The sequence below is a fragment of the Selaginella moellendorffii genome, unplaced genomic scaffold (genome assembly GCF_000143415.4).
Source record: "Selaginella moellendorffii unplaced genomic scaffold, v1.0 SELMOscaffold_12, whole genome shotgun sequence".
In the NCBI taxonomy this organism is placed as follows: domain Eukaryota; kingdom Viridiplantae; phylum Streptophyta; class Lycopodiopsida; order Selaginellales; family Selaginellaceae; genus Selaginella; species Selaginella moellendorffii.
In genome coordinates this window covers 2,249,919-2,268,749 of record NW_003314273.1, presented here as the reverse complement: position 1 = coordinate 2,268,749, position 18,831 = coordinate 2,249,919, and the positions used below count along the sequence as shown (strand labels likewise).

Sequence of the window (18,831 nt, the reverse complement as noted above, 5' to 3'; positions counted from 1 at the left end):
CGTCTTTTCCAGCTGGGCGCAGCTGTGTCGCGAGGCGTGGATATTTAAGACGGCCTGGAGATATTCCTTCCTAGTCTTACTAGTGTTTTGTGTGTTGACGACACACCCCACATACACACACACACAGAGTCTTAGTCCTCGCTAGATTCCAACGTTTTGGTGAAGAGAAAAGGAGGAATCCATCCAATCCAGTCCGATCCAAGACAAGAGATCATGGCCTCCCCGTTTGTCAACGCGATGGTGCTGCTGTTTCTCCTCTGCGCAGCAGCAGCGGCCACCGGATCGAACGAGGAATCTCGGGAGGTACATTTTTATGCCTCCTTAAAGTTTCCAGAGCGGGTGATATGAACGAGATCTCCCCATTTATGGTGAATGCAGGTTCTAGACACCACTCCCGCTTCTCCTGCTACTGTTCCATCCCCAGCGCCAGTTCCAGCTCCAGTCTCTCCAGGTCCCTCTCCAGTCTCTCCAGTTCCAGCTCCAGCAGCTCCATTAAGTACGTTCTCTGTGGTTTCTCTTCTTTTTTTTGTTTCTGTTTCTCTGGCGCGCCGAAGCTTATGTAGATCTGCTCTGTGGCATTTGTAGACTGCACGTCCGCGTGCGAGACGAGGTGCCTGGTCGCAAATCTCCACAAGCGGTGCCTCAAGTACTGCAACATCTGCTGCGTCGCGTGCCACTGCGTGCCGTCGGGGCATTCGGGAAACGAGGACGAGTGCCCCTGCTACCGAGACAAGAAGAACTCGCGAGGCGGTGACAAATGCCCGTGAGTGGCATTTCCAAGAGCTTTTCCCATCGCTCTCGATCTGTATGATTAGTATCGGTGTGTTGTTGCTACGAGAGCGAATTCTTGTCGAGGACCTGGGTAGTATAATAGAGTTTTTGTTTGTCGGTAGCTGGTTTCATGTAGAAATTCTATTCTTCTTCAATAATAATTAGTAATAATAATAATTATTATTATTATTATTGATATTATTATTATGCTCTCACTTTCCAGTCCAGACTTCAGTCCTCCCCTTCCAAAGTTAATGTAATCGCAAGGAAAACAGCTGGTGACATTTGTGCAGTGTCACATCACATCTTATAGCTCACAGATCGGAGAGCCATAGAATATTCTGCTACTGAAAGAGAAGCCCGCCATCACGGCTGGAAGCCATTTTCTCTTTCCTCATTTCCGTACTTCCAGATTTGATTACTTTTTAAAAAGCTGAAAGTTCCAGGTGGATACAACGCTTTTTTGTAGCTTTTGTCTCAGGAAAGAAGCACAAAAAACGAGCCTAGTATGTATTAGTTAATGTAGAGTCACAAGTCGTTTGCCTCACTTTGGTTTTTGATTGTAATGCCGCTCAGGGGCATTTTGCTTTCCCCTTGCTGTTCTTCTTGTCCCGGTAGCAGCTGCACTCGTCTTTGTTCCCGTAGTGGCCCGACGGCACGCAGTTGCAGCTCTGGCAGCAGATCCCGCAGTAGTTCATACACCGGTCGTGAACCGACGCCACCTCGCACCGAGAGGTGCAAGCCTGCGCGCAATCTGCAAGACAGCTTCTAAGTTCACGATCGAGAGGAGAGCAACAAAACCCAAGAACTTTAGCGAAGTTTTCCCGAGAACGGGGCACTCCCCATCGATCTCTCACCTATCTTGGCCAGAAGTTGGCGGCTCCGGCCCGTAGAACCCTGCCAAAACCACACACAAAACACACTCGTCTTTGTCAATACACAACTTGGGTGTCGCCTCGATCTACGGCGATGGATTCAGCTCGAGGCTGGGGAGTGAAGCTCGAACCTGGATCATTGAGGACACAGCGGAGATCTGTCACAGGCAAGAAAGAGCAAAGAGATGAGAAAGAAGATGGGAGAAGAAATATCATCCAGATTCCAGACCTGGAATGCTGCCACCAGGAAGACGAGAATCGCAAAACCCAGCACTCGAGAAGCCATAGCTTCGCTGCAGCACTCTGTTTTTCCAAAACCCGCCCTCTCTCTCCTCCTTTTCTTCGCCGCTCGCTCTCTCCGTGTGTAGAACGCACCCCGGGGTGAACCCCTGCGCATTTATATTCAAACCTGGGTATATTCCCTGCACCGTACCGGCGGGGCCCGGAGATTTTGCCATGTGGACAAAAAAGCTGCGGCTGCGATTCGGCCATGACAGCTAGCACTGAGAGTTTTTACGCGGCTCTGTGGAGGCGGCAGTGCGGTTGCGCTTGTCCGGGTGTTGGATCGACAGTAAAACAATGGTTAGCTTTTTTCTACGTTTTAATTTCTTTTTAATTTGCGAGATTTCTGTACTAGGTAGTGAAAAACGATATACGTATCGGAAGAGCGCATGCGCGTGAAACTTGGTTCCGTAGTCGAATATTCCCGGCCACAAGATTGACAGACATATTTACTTAGCGAGAAATGTTCTTAAATCACATACAAGGAAACAAAATACTACATGTGTAGATACGGACGCATGCGCGTGAACGATGGTCGAATATTCGTTAGAGAATTTTACTGAGAAAACCACCCAAAAAAGAAAAAGGGCAAAAAAGAAAACCAAGAAAAACTCCCACAAACCCAAACCCCCAAAATCAAATCCCCAGGATTTTTGTCGCAGTGGGGGAATTGGGAATGGAGGCTTGGATTTGGTGTAAGTAGGGTTGGATCGCGACGCTAGAGAGGAGGAGACCGGATATGGCGTGCATTGATCGCGGCAGCTGCGAAAAAGGTTTGTGATCCCCTGGGCAGGAAAAGGGCGGCGCGGCGATCCAATTCCCGGCGGCGCCGCCGCGCGGGAGAGCCCATGGACAAGTGGAAATCCTTCTTCCAGAGCTCCGGATCGGACATCTGGACCGTGATCGATCGCGCGATCACCATCGCGGCCGTGGAGCAGCCGGGGGAGCTGCGCGCGCGGCGGGACAAGTTCACGGAGAAGATGTTCTGCCCGACGGCGCATCTCACAGGGCTGTGCGAGTGTGACGATGGCGAGGGGGAGGAGGAGGAGAATGGCGGAGGAGCCATGTCTAGATCCGACGGTGGCGATGGCGAGGAGGACGAGGACGAGGACGAGGAGGATGATGTCGCGGAGAACAAGCTGGTGGTGTCGGGAGGAGGAGCTCTTCGCGAGGACGAGGAGGATTTGGAGGAGGAGGAGGAGGTGGAGGTCGTGGACGAAGAGGAGGACCAGGAGGAAGAACACGACGACCAGGATGATAATGCCGACCAAGAACAGTCTAGAAACAGGAGAAAATCCAAGGCGGATTGTAGCTACATGGACGTGGAAGCTCTCACGGACGAGATGGAGGAGGAGTCTCGGAGGATCAAAGAGATCAACCGGATCAAGAACCAAATCTCCCACTTTGCAGACGAGGTTGGTCTTGGTTCCTCGTCCTCGTTTTTATTGGTGATCGATCGACTGGAACAAGTAACTTTGTGGTCTCTTCTTCTTCTTCCAGGAGGATTATCTCTGCGAGGCGCTGGAGAGATTGGAGAGCATGCACATCTCGTTCGAGGCTCTCAAGGTAGCGTGGAGTGGAGATTTTTATGTGCATTGCTTTGCTCCTTTGCGTGCTCGGTTTGTGACGTTTGTTTGGTGGCGCGCAGGCTACTGAGATTGGAAGACCGGTGAACAATCTGCGCAAGCATCCGTCCTTGAGAGTACGATCCATTGTGAAACGCCTCGTCAGGTTTTCTTTGCCCGACTTCTTCTTTCTTTAGTTCTCTCTAGCTAAACTCTGGAAAAAATTCTTTTCTTCTTATAAACAGTGGATGGAAGACTCTTGCTGAAGAATGGACCAAGAGTGCAGAGCATTTTGCTGGTGGTACTAATGCTACAGGTTCGTCATTAAATGAAATTTCGCTTGTTTTGTGTTTCTCAATTTAATCCGCAGGCCATTTTGACAATAACTATGGATTGCCTTCTCCACCTGTTGACGAAGGCGAGCTCCTCGCTGCCGGGACGGCTCCTTTGGAAGTCAACAAGGTAAGCTTTCGAGCTAGCTAATAGCACTTTGTCCTCTTAGTCTAAGTGATCGTTTTCTCCAGCTCTTCGATTTTATTGAGGATGATATGTGTAAGTCATCTCTTCCTTTCCAGTTCGAGTTTCCTCACATGTTGTGTTAATGAATGTAACAGCTGCTGGCTCCGGAGATATGAACGAGAAGCCCCGACGAGGAAGCTCTGGCGACTGGGTGAGAGGAATTTATGAGGACGCGCACTCGCCGGAAGAGACAAAGCCAGCAGCGGCGGTAAGCAGGAAGACTGGCGAGTCGGAGGCGGACAGAAAAAACAAGCATCAGGTTAGCGTTAGCAGAAAGGATAGCTCGAAGAACTCGGACAGCAAAAGAAGCGGTGAGAGGGAATCGAGCAGGGCAAAAGTGCCGAATTCGCAACAGCAAAATGGATTTAGAGGAAGCCAAGCAGGAGGAGCAGCAGCTGCTGCTGCGAATGGGAAGCACAGCTCTGGTAGCAGCAGTGTTGCTGCGAAGCAGCAAAGGCCGGACGATCAGAGACACAGGGCAGCGACGAGCAACACGTCTCGCTCGTTGAAGCCCGGCGTAGCGTCCGTGTCGAAACCAAAATCGTCGTCTACGTCTCTTCCATCATCAGCCAGCAAGAGGAGTGTTGATGAGAGGATACAGAGCTGCAAGATGAGCAGCTCAAGCAAGGTATTCTTTCTCTTCCATCTCCTGGAGTTTTTCTTCGCTCGAAAAACTTTGGTAAACTTTCCAGGCCGGGGGATCGACTGATAAGCTTGCGGCTGCTAAGAGAAAGCTACATGAAGGCTACAAACAGGCAGAGCATGGTAAATTTTTTCTCATCTCTTTTGATTCTTTGCTCGAGGTGTTAAGAGATTTGCAACTCTATGTGTGTAGCCAAGAAGCAACGAACAGTTCAAGTGATGGAGCTCACGGATCTTCCCAAAGGGAAAGGAGGTCCAAAGGCCGCGAAAGCCAGCGGGAGCAGCAAATTGCATCACGCTCAACACAACAACAGATACAATTCGATCCACGGCAGGCGGTGATCAACGCCAAAGATCGAAAGATCTCTAGCCATCTTCGCAAATTACTCGCCCTAAAATTCAAATATTTGAATTTGTGACACGTGGCGGGCTCTGTGACCGTGGATCTGACATAGGGTTTAAAGTTTTGTCCCTGGCAAAGTTAGGGTTCTTGGGAAAAATGGAGGGATTCCAGAGCAGATTGGATCAGGTGTTTGGCGGGCTGGGGAATGGAAGCGCGCCATCGCTGTGGTCCGTCAGTGGCACGCAGCTGGAGCGGCAGCAATGGCGGCCAGCGGCGAACAGTGACGACGAGGACGAAGGGCCGACTTGCTCGTCGAGTTTTAGGTCTGAGGAGGAGCAGGCGACGAAGAGGGTGAGGCAGGACGAGAATGGGGACGAGAATGTGGACGAAGAAGAAGAGATGATTCGAGTGCAAGCTATGGTCGGCATGGACACCACTCTGGATTACGAGGTAAGCAAGAAAATCTTGGAGAAAAATGCCCAGTGTTCTTAGTTTTTCGTTGCTTTGTTTGATCTTTCATATACCCCAGGATGAAGAGGACGAGTATGATAAGGTGGCTGTGGGAAGAGAGGGCGCTGGTGATCGGCTCTACACAAGCGATGTCAAGGCAAGTTTTGACAGCTTGAGTGTTCTTTCCGGCGCCAGCTTTATGGCTCGAGATGATCTAGCATCGCGCAAAGCAGCAGCAGCAGATCGTCTCGCAGAAGCGAGAGAAGCCAAGATCAATGGCACCACACCGGATTTGCATAGGACCGGGGATTTGTACAGGAGAACTTCGAGTTCCAGGCCGAAAAGTAGTGGTGATGGAACTCGGACTTCCGACTCTAGTGACAAGAGGAAGAACGAAAGCCGTGACGATCGTCCACAGAAGAAGGTCAGGTTTGCAGTAGAGGAGGAGAACCAGAAAACGCGAAGAACTCCGAGAGATGATGGTGGTCATCGCCAGAGAGCTGGGATCGATCGCTACAGAAACGTTCCTCATCACGTAAGGCATCCAGAGAAGTATACGCACTACACTCTTGACTGGGGGGAAGAAGGCAATAGCAACAACGTCCAGGCGTGGCAATCCACCATGGCGGCCATCAATTCTACCAAGAATGAAGGAGAAGGAGAGCAGCCTTTTGAGCTTCCACAGCACGTCCCCTTCGTTCCTCGAGCCAACAAAGAGAGAGCTGGATCATCCAAGCCTGGTGGATCGACCAAGGACTCGACTACTCCAAGCGGCAGCGCTACTTCTGTGAGCTTCGCCGTTAGAGGATTGGAAGACGAGGGTGTGGCCATGGAAGAAAACGCACAGTCGAGCTCCAAGAACCAGAAAAGTCGAAGCTATCGATCCAGGATCACGGAAGAGTGATGGGAGAAGATCTTCCAGTATACAAAACCTCACTCTGTTTGTTACTATATAGTTGTCACAAATCGAAGGACGGAAAATCTAAAGCTCCATTGCCATCGCTTTGAGCATGCGTGTTGGAGAGAAGGACGTACGGCGTGCCATCGCCCGCGACCATCCGTATGATCTCTCGGGCAGCTCGGGCACCGCCTGCCCGGTCGCCATTGGAGTTACAGGCGGACAGTAGCGACGTCCATGCCACGTCATCGGGGAAGTACGGCATTGTACGGATGAGCTCCTCGGCCAGCTCCAGCCGCTCTGCCCGTGCCAGTACGTCCACCATGCACAGGTAGAGGTCCATGGACGGCCACATCCCGTACGACTGGCCCATCGAGAGCACGAGGTCGCGGGCTCGATCCACTAGCCCGGCGTGGCTACAGCCAGTAAGAACCGCGAGGAAGGTTACCTCGTTGGGATGGATCCCTAGTTGCTGCATCGCGAGGAAGAGATCGAGCGCCTGGGCATGGTAGCCGCTCCGGATGAGCGCCTGGATGATCGCGGTCCAGGAGATGATGTTCTTGTCGGGTATTTGCTCGACGATTTCGAGCGCGGATTCCAGGTTTCCAAGCCGCGCGCTCGATGCGGCCATGGCGACCCATGACACGACGTCCCGCTGCGGCATTCGATCGAAATATCGCCGGGCGAGGCGCTGGGAGTGATCCGAGGAGGAGGATGCCGCTGCCTGGACCATGGTGCTCCAGGCGAAGAGATTCTTGGCCGGCATGGTGTGGAACAGGGTCTGCGCTTGGGGGAGATCGCCGTTGGCGGCGTTGGCTTGGATGATCGCGACCCAGGCGAAATCGTTCCATGCCGGCATGCGATGGAAGGTGGAGTTCGCTCTGTCCGGGAGATTCTTGCGGTTGTAGGCGTGGATCATCGAGATCCAGGAGAGCGCATTGCGCTGGGGAGCTCGGGTGAAAAAGATCGTCTCGGCTTGCTCCAGCTCTCCAAGATCAGAGAAGCATCCAAGCAGCTGGTTCCAGGTCGAAATATCATGCTGTGGCATTCTCTCAAAGATCGTGGTCATCTCATCGCTCATCCCTGCCTGGGCTGAGGCCGCGACGAGCAGATTCCACGACACTGCGTCCCTCTGCGACATCTGGTGGAAGAAATCCCTCGCTTGATCGCTGCCTCCATGAAGAACACAGGCTTGGAGCATCGCGTTCCAGGAGAACGCGTTGCGCTCAGGCATGGAATCGAAGAGCTCCTTGGCGTGGTGCTGCATCGACGGGTCCTTGGCGAGTGATTGGAGCATGGCGGTGGAAGAGATCACATCGAACTGGGGCAGCTTGTGGAAGATCTGGGATGCGTGGCTGACGAGCCCGGCTTGGATCGTAGCCACGAGCATCGTCGTCCAGGCCACCACGTCCCGGCAGGGCATCTCCAAGAACAAGCTCCAGGTCTCTTCCAAATGCCCACTCCTGGCAAATGCCGCGAGGATCGAGGTCCAGGAAACAATGCCCCTGGCCGGCATCTTGCGGAAGGCAGCAGCGGCATCTTGGAGGCGACCGCTCTGGGCATAGGCTTGCAGGAGGAGATTCCAGGAGAAGGGATTTGGGGATTGGATGGAATCGAAGGTGGATTTGGCGTGGCTGAGGCTGCCGCATTGGGCGTAGAGATTGATGAGAAGATTGGCGAGGAGGCGATCGTGCTGGAGCTGTGGGTCGTCTAGAATGTGGCGATGGATCTGGGCTGCCCGATCGAGATTGGGAAGCCTGGCGCAAGCTTTGATGTGTTGTACAATTGCGTCACTGCTCCTCATAAACCCTAAAACAAATGGTCGCGGGAATATTCCAAAGTAAATATAAAGGTCTGCCACGTGGGCGTGTTTATAAATAAAAGCTTCTCTGAACAATGACCTAAATTAACAGTGTGGATGGTAATAACAAGAACCTCGGATCTGTCCCCCTTGATGGTGGGTATTGTGAGGAGCTGTGACAATGTTTATAATGAGGAGCCACCAAGATAGCTATGGCAACGAGACATGGCAGCAAAGATCAGGCGGGAGCTCAAGCCGAAATCTCAGAAAACAACCCCTGCTTCGCTTTCTCTCGCCAGTTTATAAGACAAATTGAAGGGTAGAGCCCAATCTTCCTCTCACCCTTGGTCACAAAGAGAGCGCAAATGAATCTGGAGTGGTGCAATCACAAGCATGCCCCATTAGGACACGCTTCATTGGTGCCATCTAGTTTGCTCCTGCCCATAGCCACAGGCATTCCCATCACGAGCACTCATCAGCTGGAGTATGATGGAGCCCAGGGACTACACCCAACACAGGACACCATCCTCATCTTGTCATATCAAGTAGCTTCTTTGAATTGCAGCAGTGCCATTCAAACGCAAAGCAACTGGGCAACGGTGATCATCTTTGTCAATCCCTCTCTACACCGCAGTCCCCATGAGAAGGATAAACTACTTCCACCATCAGCTACATGCACGCGACCATGACTGCGGCTGACATCGTGGATCCGACTTGATCTCACCCATGCGAGTGGAGCGTCGTCCAACTTGGCACCCACGATACGTTGAGGAGGATCCAGAACCTTAACGCCCATACTCTACGAGCACTATGGGGACAACCCAGCATCGAGTCATACATTGATGCCGTTCTAGGACAAAAAGCTCTCAGCTATATAGCTAGCCAGACTCTATCAGCTATTGCTAGATGCCAACTAAATGCCTTTCAACGTTTCTACTCCCTCACATAACTCTCAATCAATCTCGAGAAGACTCAGCTCCTCATATATGGCCGTGGCAAAAAAGCCTGCGTCTTTACTATCATGGGCAGGATGTGAGCAAGACCAACAAATACAAATACCTGTGGTACATGCTGAGCAACATGAGACTGTGGAAACCAGGCATTCAAACCCAGATGGCAGCTGGACAGCGAGCCCTCCACAAAATGCTCTGTCCACTGGGATGCTCAGCGCCAACTCTTACACAGATACTGGCAATCCTGCTGGGACAACACAAGAAAGGCTGGGCAGACCTAGAAGTTACCCACCGAAACTTTGCAGCCCAATTCAGTACAGGCTGATTGGTATGAAAGCTGGTGTTCTTCCAATTGAAACCCGGGCCTGGTGAGACACGCTCCAATTCATCCTTAGTGCCCAAAAGGATGACACAGAGCGATGTGTCTATGCGGCTTCTCAACAACTGAGGTGGCATGATTGCCATGCACAGTGAAACTCGATATAAACCTCAACATGTACAACAACCAGTCACAACCATTCCAGAAGTCTTGGATTGCACTGGCATTCAAAGGGTGGCTCAAAGGTGCTGATTGACGGCAGAAATTCCACTCGTATCTGGACTTTGTTTCCAAAAATGAAGAGAGCTTCACGTTAAGGCCTTCTTCTTGGATAATTACTTTGTTTAAAGGAAGTTTTCAATTTATAATGAAAATAATACCATAGAGAGAAAATTGCTATAAGCTGGTACTTCAAACGTAGCCAGCTGCTAGTGCTTAAGACTAACTCTACTAATCTAAATTTTATTAAAAGCAGATTATATATATATATCACCATTGGTTCAATGAAATCTGTTGTCAGACCAAGAGCAGGGAAAAATAAAGCTCAATGCTATTCTCAAGTATCATCATCTCGCACGGGATTCTCTAGAAGAAATCCTCATGCAAGAAATTCTTGCGAGTCTTTTGCCCGACACAATTGTCTCGTTGATCCTAACGGGGCATTCTAAGCATCCTTCTCTCACGGTCATCACAATGACGACTTCATCCTTCCCTTTAAGCACCAACTTTACTCAGAGCATGTCATTATCGAGAAAGTGGCTGGCAAAACTTGTGAAACCCTCAAACCCAGGCAGCTTATAGCTTTCTTTTAAATACGTCTATAATGTATTCTTGAACGAGCTGAAGATGAAGGTTGGAGGTGGCTCTTGCGTCCTCATCACTGGCGCTGGATCCGGCATTGGTATGTCTCTTCGTTTGGCACACACAGCAAAAGAGAAAGAAGAGAGAATAAGAAGTTCTCGTCATCGGCTCACTTTGACTCGATCGAATTGGCTTTCCAGGGAGGGCGCTGGCGCTGGACCTTGCGAGGCGTGGTGCAAACATCACGATTGTGGATTTGTCATGTGAGAATGGGCTGCGAACCCTGAGCCTGGTAAGAGAGGAGCACCAAGAGCTGACGAATCCGAATCCTCCCTTTGCCATCTTCGTCGAGTGTGATGTCTGCGATCCAGGTGAGAGAGACACTCCAGCATTTCTTTTCCCAATTAAATATTTTTCTCCTGTAGAGCAAGTCGCAAAGGCGTTCAAGGAGCACAAGAACACGTTCTCGAGACTGGATGCGTGCGTCAACTGTGCAGGGATCGTCGAGCAGGGGGACTTCGTGAGCGATGATAAATGGCACAAGGTCTTGAGCGTGAACCTCATGGCAGCCATCGAATGCACAAGCCAAGCAGTAACTCTCGATTCTGGAAGAGATTTCCACTGACACCTTTAAAACATATCTGGATGATCATTTGAACAGATCCAAGCTATGAAGTCCCAGGACGGTCCCGGAGGAGCCATTGTCAATCTCGCCTCGGCTGCCGGACTCTTTCCTGTCCCTTTGTATCCAATCTACTCGGCATCCAAGGGTAAGTACATTTTTTTTCGTTTCTCGACTTCTAAGTTTGTTTTCTTCTTTAATGATAGGTGGACTCGTGATGTTCACAAGGTCGCTTGTGGAATTACAGAGCGAAGGCATACGAGCAAACGTTCTGTGTTTGGAGTTCATCCTTTTTTCTTTCTTTTGCAGAATCATAAGCGAACTTGATACTATTGCTGATGTTTCAGTACGTTGAAACGCCCATGACTGACATTGTCCCCAAGGAGATGATCGCTGCAACTGGTGGCTTCATACCAATGGAAAAGATAATTCAAGGTAACACATACAGTATCTTTCATGTACTCATTTGTCATGTTTTTCTTTCTCTTTGCCTTGTTCGCAGCGATACTGGAGCTGATCAAGGACGAGAAACAAGCTGGCGCATGCCTGTGGGTCTATTCAACGGGTGCCCTCTACTGGCCCTGCGATCTTAGTAAGATCGGATGAAAGTAGCGTTTGATCACAAAAATAGTTTGCTTCTACGTAGACTGCTAGAACATCCAGCAGAAAAATGTAAGCCCCTACCACGTGACAGACCTAAACCAGGATCTGTGGCCTCCCCTTCAATCGGAACACCAGCTATAACAATCCCACAGAGCTCCCACTTTCTTGGAGCCAAAATCCTGGCCAAGATTCCAGTCGGTTCTCATCGCCTGGCGTCGATTCTCGTCCAGGTAGATGAACCATCGACTAAACTTTTCCAAAGAGCTGCGAGAAAATGAGTGATCCATACCGTGGATGCTGTTTATGGCCCAACTTGGCACAAATCTCAACATATGCATATAATCTCAACTTAAAACATTTTCTTACCTGATAAGCATGTAAGAGTAAGGCATTAGCTTCAGCAGATTCACCAAGATTTTCTTCTGTCGTTTGGAATGGTGTCGCTTTGCCACCTTCCGTTGAATGCCCGGCTTGAGCCTAGCCACGTATGAAGAGATCCGGTAAACACGGGAGTGTTCACAGAGCAAGGAAGCAACAAGCAACAAGCAACAAGCAAATGGTCAGAAGTTCTACTAATATCAAACCTAACTCTTTTGTTGTGAAGTCATTTTCTCATTCTCAAGCCGAGAGAGCTTGTCAGCTATGGCGTCCGGAAGCACGAAAACCAATCCGTCTCACGTTGTGGTGATTCCTCTTCCAATCGCTGGCCACACTAATCCGTTGCTCCAGCTCTCTGTGCAGCTAGCGTCCCTTGGATCCGACATCACATTCATCACAACGAGCAGCACTCTCCGAGCATCACTCTCGGCCCTCAATCATCTCTGCGATGGCGACCAAAACTTGAGGCAAGCCATTAGATTTCAGGCTCTGGAAGTCGATAGAAACCGCAGCGAAGGCTATAAGTTCCCCGAGAGCATCGAGATCATGGCCAGGAACTCGGACGAGATTAAGAAGCTCGTCGCGGCTTCTGCTCGCGAGGTCGGGCCGGTTTCCCTGGCCATCATTGACTTCTTGCTTGTCGAGCCTCTCGAGAGCTTAGATTGCAACGTTGCTGCGTTTTGGACGTCGTCGGCGGCCATGCTCCACATCTCTGTCAACGTCGAGACGCTCCTGGAGAAAGGATTCCTTCCGCTCTCCAGGAATGATCGGTCGCCCGAGAAGAAAGTGGTGGATTCGTCCGTGATACCAGGCATTCCTTGCGAGCTCTCGGTTTTCACAGACATCCCCGAGGACCCTCTGGATCCAGTGGGCTTTAGCTCGATGAGAAAGCTCAAAAACCCGCTGCTCAAGGCTCCACGGCTGCTCGTCAATACTTTGGACGAGGTGGAGGAGCAAACTTTGGGTGCTTTGCGAGAGCAGGGATTTCGCAAGCTTGTCAACGTTGGACCTTTGCCCGTCGGGCCGGGATCAAATCTGGAAGATCACACCCAAAAGGAATGGCTCGACGCACAAGAGATTTCGTCCGCATTGTACGTGTGCTTTGGAACAATGCTGGAGCTCCCGGAAGAACAAGTCATGGAGGTCGGCTATGGCTTGGAGGCAAGCCAGCAGAGCTTTCTCTGGGTCCTACCTGAGAGCTCCCAGCGGAAGCTCGGGGATTTCCTCGAGGGCTTGCGGACGAGGATTGGAAAGCGGGGGTTGATCGTGTCATGGAGCTCGCAGATTGATATTCTCAGGCACCCGAGCGTGGGAGGATTTGTTACGCACTGTGGCTGGAACTCGACGCTCGAGAGCTTGAGCTGCGGGGTCCCGATGATTGGGTGGCCGATCTTGGGCGACCAGCCCATCAACTGTAAGTTCATGGTGGACATGTGGAGAGCCGGGGTGAGGATCGAGAGCAAGAGCAGCAGCGATGGAAGCTCCAGGATTGTTGGAAGGAGCGAAGTCGAGCGAGCAGCCAGGAGTTTGATGGGCAGTGAAACGCTGAGGAAACGAGCAAAGGAAATCAAATCCAAGGCCATGGAGGCCATGGAGGTTTCCCGCGCTCGTCTAAAGGAGCTTCTCTAGATCTTGACATTGGAAGTTTCAAATCATACACATTCTCTCCGTTGGTAAGACGCAAGCAATCCCGCGTTGAAGCGAATCCCCTCCTTAGCGCCTCGTCCAAGCCCCTCGTCACCACCGACGCGCTGCGAGAAAACCCGCCAATGCAGTGGACGAGAACAATCACCCCCTCCACCCCTCTGTTAGAAGATCGTGAGCTCGAACACAAAGCTATGGAGTATAAGCTTTGCAAGGACGATCTTGCCGGGAGCTGCCGGGCGACGCGCAGCCATCACCCAGGCAAAATGGATCCATGAGGATCCATGCCGATCGTCAGCGTTGCCAATGTAGAGCGATAGAAAAAGCCCTAGTCTCTCAGAACCTCAAGAGCCCTAATCCTTATTTGACCCTGCGGTCGCTAGCAACAAAAGAGTTATTCTATCTTTTGGAGATGGTTGTGAGTTATCCTCACAACCATGGCGTGTAGATGAGCTCCTCGGCGTCCTCCTTCCAGACCTCGCGAGAACATCCAGAACGCTGCTGTAGTGATCTTTAACGCAATGCAATGATCCGCCTCCATGGATGCAAAACACTCAATACAATTGCTCACTCGCGCAACAAGATTCTTTCCAGATCACATCTCTTGGGCTTTGTTCCTCGCGGCTTGCAAAGTTCACGTAAAGCCGCTGGAGCCAGTGCCTAGGTAGCTACAGAAGTTCCACACTTGCTCTACAGGAGGAAAATATCTAACAAACCGATGCTGAAGTATCTCTCTCACCCAGATCGCAGAGATCACACTCAACAAAGATGGCAAAGGGAGGATTCGGATTCGTCGGCTCTCTTACCAAGCTCAGGGTTCACAGCCCATTCTCACATGACAAATCCACAATCGTGATGTTTCCACCACGCCTCGCAAGGTCCAGCGCCCTCCCTGGAAAAGACAGTTCGTTCAAGTGAAAGTGAGCCGATGACGAGAACTTATTCTCTCTGCTTTTTTCGTGTGTGCCAAAAGACATACATACCCCAGTGATGAGGACGCAAGAGCCACCTCCAGCCTTCATCTCAAGAATGTATTATTGATGGGTTTGTGAAGGAGTGATGTGTTCGAATCCGTGCCCCAACATGCTTGGGAAAATAAAAGGGAGTGATCAGTTTGTTTTATTTGAGGGTCCCTCTTCTTCGGGTGGGTTCGAACCCGGGATCGGCTCTACAAGACTATCCCTCAGGTCCCTGGGCTGGCCAGTCTTCCCAGGGTTGATCACTTGAAAAATATTGCGCCCCTCCTCTACATAACCCGTGAACTATACTTAGTTTGGTTTAAGCCTTGGAACGTATATTCTAACGGGAAAATGAAAATTCGAAGACTTGGAGCTTGATCGTCGAAGCATGCGTTTGAACAAGTCAAGAAGAGAATTTCTCTTTCACAGATGATATCGTGAGATTGCGGAAAGAGTGGGGAAGTAGCAATAGCTGCGATGGTGTTCTATGCCAAAGACAGCATCCAAATTTCATAGCCAACACAGATTAAAACTTGGGAGCCCCGCGTCCCGATGAACGATTGGGCCATAGCGCAGATCGTTTTGTCCAGCATCGCTACCACCTTTGCAATCAAAGAAAAATGCGTTAGAAAGAAGAAGCTGCTTGCTTAGATCGCTCACCTGGTTATCAGCTAGCAGGCCTTTTCTTTGCAGGATCGCGTCCCATTTCTCTCTCGAGTCGTGCTGTGGCCTCTGGATCATTGGAACGTCAGGGCCGAGCAATTGCTGGAGGAGAGTGATCTCGCTCTCCACCGCGAGATGTAGATCACTCAGGGCTTGGCCTCCTGGATCTTCCTCGAGATGCAGCTGGCAGCTTGAGGAATCGGGAAGAAGCAGCTCTCATTCTTTACATTGCTGCCAAAAAAGAGACAAAAGATCATAAGAAGAAGAGAAAAGGTGGCGAAGCTCTTCTTACCAGAACTTCAAGGAGCCATGCTGACGAAAGTGGAGCGCCATGAAGTTGGAGTCTGCACGAACCTTTGCGCGGTGAGAAGAATGGGCCGGTTTGGACGGATGATCGTCTTGCACGAGTGCTGAAATGGACCACCAATCTGTGCTACGAGCTCCGACTCCACGTCCGAGTAGAACACGTCCCCTATGCCAAGGACCTCGTCCTCGCAAGAGAACTTCGCCACGAATTCGCTCGCGCGAGGACGAGATGGATAGCCTTTGAGAGAAGCTTCTTCAGGCCAGGCATCGGTCTTGGAAGTCCCAAAGCTTTAATCTTCTTCTCGTGATCTTCGTCCAAGAAGCAGCCACTCATGTAGCACAGGAGCCGGATGTCCGTCTTGTTCTTGCCGAGAAACTCATGGAGTGTGAGGAGAGTCTTCTCTCCTAGGCAGCTGCAAATGTGGGCGATGTCGAGCGTCTTCTCGTACGAGTAATCGACGCAGGGGTCGGGAAAAACGAGCGTGCGATCGAGCAGCGCCGCGAAGAACATGTGTTTCTCGAGGCAGATGAGGTGATTGGAGATCTGGTCGGACGTGCAAATCACGAGAAGGAAGCGATCCTCTCTCGGCCGCCATTGTACGAGCTTGCCGTGGCGTCTGGATGAGAAAAATTCTGGCCCTGGCAGCCCCGCATTCCCGGATCGTATCCATGTCTGGCGCTGATACCAGCTGCTGGATCTGGTGATTGAGCTCGATCTGCGAGCGCAAGGCATCGGCCTGAGAAGAATCGCGCGTCGCATTCCAGATTTCGAAGAGCCCCTGCTCCTGCCGCCGTAGAAGATCCACATGACGCCCGTAATCTTGTACATGGGAATTCCTAGGGACCAGCTAATGCTCCATGTCGCTCGTCAAGTAGATAGCCTCCACTGTTCTTGCAATCTTTGCTCTTTTCATCGCCTCACTGTTTTCTCAGTCTGCTGCGATCCGATCGCCCAAGGCGGGGCTCAATCTGTCCCACTGTAGTCTTTACATTCGCAGATTCTCTCAGCGATGGTGGCAACCGCGACATCGAGGCTTGCGGGAAGACTCTCTCGGGCATGTTTCCCTATGACATCACCTACGGAAGGCCCACCGGACGTTACAGCGATGGCCTCGTCATCCCCGACTTTCTGATCCAGAAGCTCCACCGAGCCTCGAATTCAATGGCACCGAGTTTGTCAGCCTCAACTTTGGATACGCTGGAGCCACCGTGACCAAGGTCGAGAACCAACCATTCTCCAACCCGCACATCTTCTCTGCCCAGGTTGACGATTTCGTGCGTCACCGCTCCAAGGTCGTGGGTGAATACGGCCGCGAGGATAGCTCTCCATGGTGCGCTCTACATGGTCGAGATTGGAGGTGGCGATATCAACTTCGGGCTGCCGCTGGGAGGTGGCTACGTGATCAATGTCACAATTCCGGCCGTGATCCGGGGCCTGGCCGATGGAATCCACAACTTGTACGCACACGGAGCTCGCCATGTCTTGCTCTACAACATGCCCCGCGCCGATTGCTCGCCAAACTATCTTCAGTCCTTCCAGCAGTTCCCCGTGTACCACTACAACAAGGATGGTTGTATTGTCGAGATTGCCCAGCTTATCTCCTACTTCAACTCACAACTCCAGGCTTTGGCGGCCGAGCTCACCCAAGAGTATCCCGGTCTCACTGTTTACTACTTTGATTGGTTTGCTGCCAACACCTACGTTTTGGAGAACATGGATGAGTTTGGCTTCACGAACTCGCTCCAGTCGTGCTGTGGCGGCGGTGGCAAGTTTAACTGTGATGGAGATGGTCTTTGCGGCTGTGCGCCATTGAACCACACAGATGCAGTCTACACGGTGTGCGAGATGAAAAAGTCTCTTGAAAGAAGCAAAGACAACCCCGAAATTAGAGCTTCACGCTAGGAGCATTGCCTTGATTTTAGCCTTCATGATCTCATGGCACTCGTCTTCTAGTGTGTCTCATTCATGAAACTCTAGTCGTCCAGCTCAAAAGAGCGTTCAAAGTAATGTTCAAAGAGCACTAAACACGATCGCGTCGTTGCAAGTTTGAGTGGAGTTTGATACATTTTAGGTGTAAGTACGAAGGAGTGGTGTGTTCGAATCCGTGCCCCAACATGCTTGGGAAAATAAAAGGGAGTTAAAATAAAAGGGAGTGATCAGTTTGTTTTATTTGAGGGTCCCTCTTCTTCGGGTGGGTTCGAACCCGGGATCGGCTCTACAAGACTATCCCTCAGGTCCCTGGGCTGGCCAATCTTCCCAGGGTTGATCACTTGAAAAATATTGCGCCCCTCCTCTACATAACGAGTTTAGTTAGGCCTTAACCCTGATGAACGATACGACCAGCTTACTAGGGAAGCTCTTGCCGAGGTGGACGCCAAAAATCCATGAGTGGGGAGCGTGGTGATCCCCAGGCTTGGCAAGAGCTGATATCGCTTTTAACTCGCAGGAGGAAGGTGTGGTTTGTATCCGGATCCTCGGACTACGCCTGAGATTTTGTTTCGAAGACCAGGAAATAAAAGGTTGTGCGAGTGGTAACTTGGGTCACGCGGGAGAAAGCTCATGTAGAGATTGATCAAGAAGTGCCAAACATCTCTTTCTTCGGTCTTGTCCTTCAAAATCTTCTCTTCTCTCTCGCACCAAGATTTAAGAGTCAAGGCGGATAATGGTACCAAGGGACGTGGATCACGGTGATCGCCACGGCGGTGTCAAGGCAACAATTGGAGATGGTTGTGAGTTATCCTCACAACCATCTTGTTGCGCGAGTGAGCAGGCGGATCATTGCATTGAGACCCGTCAAGGATCACTACAGCATGATCTGGATGTTCTCGCGAGGTCTGGAAGGCTGGAGGACGCCGAGGAGCCATGCCATTCTTTCCAGATCACAACCTAAAGCCGCTCGAGTTGAGCCCTGGCCAGCGTCTAGCTCGAGCTATAGAACTTCCACAAACCCTGGAAGTAGAGAAGCTATGGATCTAGCAGCGAGGGTGCAAATCCTCGGGGATCTCTGGAAAACTTATGTCAGAAAAGATCACTGTCCACAACTCACATTCGCAGCTCTATGGAAAAGTTTTACAACCTTAATCGATTGTTAGTCCATCTACCTGGACAAGAATCGATGCCAGGAGATACTGCCCAGAATTTTGGCTCCAAGAAAGTGGGAGCTCCGTGGGATTGTCTGCGAGTTATAACTGGCGGTTGTCTTGCGGTTCTGATCGAAGAGGACAGATCCCCGACAGATCCCAGGCTTTGGAATCTGGAGGCCCAATGAGATGCCGACGTTGCGCTGGGAAGTTTTAGGCCTGCCACGTGGTAGGGGCTATACATTATCCCACATGCCGAGATCTGGAATCAAGCCCTCCCAAGTCTATATAAGCAGGGGTTTGTGCAGTTGTGAAGCATAGCACATTTAAATACCCGGTTACTGGGGCATGTAGTG

The 18,831-nt window shown here is 51.0% G+C and overlaps 7 protein-coding genes, 1 long non-coding RNA gene and 1 pseudogene across 8 annotated transcripts; 5 read left to right on the top strand and 4 right to left on the bottom strand.

Annotated features, from left to right (window-relative positions):
- Window positions 1-66: 66 nt before the first annotated feature.
- LOC9659754 (gibberellin-regulated protein 7) lies at window positions 67-951 on the top strand. The gene is made up of 3 exons (XM_024674374.1): window positions 67-303; window positions 379-496; window positions 586-951. Exons 1-3 carry the CDS (start codon window positions 214-216, stop codon window positions 765-767), a joined length of 390 nt encoding a protein of 129 aa, XP_024530142.1. The 5' UTR covers window positions 67-213; the 3' UTR covers window positions 768-951.
- A 305-nt stretch (window positions 952-1,256) lies between these two features.
- On the bottom strand, window positions 1,257-2,006 carry LOC9660644 (peamaclein). Its single transcript, XM_002969329.2, has 4 exons — window positions 1,876-2,006; window positions 1,778-1,804; window positions 1,629-1,668; window positions 1,257-1,525 (listed from the first exon to the last, which is right to left on the bottom strand). Exons 1-4 carry the CDS (start codon window positions 1,930-1,932, stop codon window positions 1,344-1,346), a joined length of 306 nt encoding a protein of 101 aa, XP_002969375.1. The 5' UTR covers window positions 1,933-2,006; the 3' UTR covers window positions 1,257-1,343.
- Window positions 2,007-2,540: 534 nt separating this feature from the next.
- LOC9660643 (probable mediator of RNA polymerase II transcription subunit 26c) lies at window positions 2,541-5,075 on the top strand. The gene is made up of 9 exons (XM_024674299.1): window positions 2,541-3,343; window positions 3,429-3,494; window positions 3,577-3,659; window positions 3,739-3,809; window positions 3,864-3,955; window positions 4,018-4,045; window positions 4,108-4,640; window positions 4,705-4,777; window positions 4,848-5,075. The coding sequence occupies exons 1-9, from the start codon at window positions 2,777-2,779 to the stop codon at window positions 4,994-4,996; spliced, it is 1,662 nt and encodes a 553-aa protein (XP_024530067.1). The 5' UTR covers window positions 2,541-2,776; the 3' UTR covers window positions 4,997-5,075.
- Window positions 5,076-5,136: 61 nt separating this feature from the next.
- On the top strand, window positions 5,137-6,448 carry LOC112346129. The gene is made up of 2 exons (XM_024674300.1): window positions 5,137-5,447; window positions 5,527-6,448. The coding sequence occupies exons 1-2, from the start codon at window positions 5,154-5,156 to the stop codon at window positions 6,349-6,351; spliced, it is 1,119 nt and encodes a 372-aa protein (XP_024530068.1). The 5' UTR covers window positions 5,137-5,153; the 3' UTR covers window positions 6,352-6,448.
- LOC112346106 (pentatricopeptide repeat-containing protein At4g02750-like) lies at window positions 6,407-7,768 on the bottom strand. Its single transcript, XM_024674203.1, has one exon. The coding sequence runs from the start codon at window positions 7,766-7,768 to the stop codon at window positions 6,407-6,409; it is 1,362 nt and encodes a 453-aa protein (XP_024529971.1).
- A 4,074-nt stretch (window positions 7,769-11,842) lies between these two features.
- LOC9659753 (UDP-glycosyltransferase 86A1) lies at window positions 11,843-13,527 on the top strand. Its single transcript, XM_002969542.2, has one exon. The coding sequence runs from the start codon at window positions 12,087-12,089 to the stop codon at window positions 13,449-13,451; it is 1,365 nt and encodes a 454-aa protein (XP_002969588.2). The 5' UTR covers window positions 11,843-12,086; the 3' UTR covers window positions 13,452-13,527.
- Window positions 13,528-14,029: 502 nt separating this feature from the next.
- LOC112346088 lies at window positions 14,030-14,701 on the bottom strand. Its single transcript, XR_002992283.1, has 2 exons — window positions 14,450-14,701; window positions 14,030-14,358 (listed from the first exon to the last, which is right to left on the bottom strand). It is a non-coding gene; the product is annotated as an uncharacterized LOC112346088 (long non-coding RNA).
- Window positions 14,702-14,910: 209 nt separating this feature from the next.
- LOC9660641 lies at window positions 14,911-16,202 on the bottom strand (annotated as a pseudogene).
- A 534-nt stretch (window positions 16,203-16,736) lies between these two features.
- On the top strand, window positions 16,737-17,884 carry LOC112346105 (GDSL esterase/lipase At5g03980-like). Its single transcript, XM_024674202.1, has 2 exons — window positions 16,737-17,231; window positions 17,747-17,884. The coding sequence occupies exons 1-2, from the start codon at window positions 16,737-16,739 to the stop codon at window positions 17,882-17,884; spliced, it is 633 nt and encodes a 210-aa protein (XP_024529970.1).
- The last annotated feature ends 947 nt before the right edge of the window (window positions 17,885-18,831 follow it).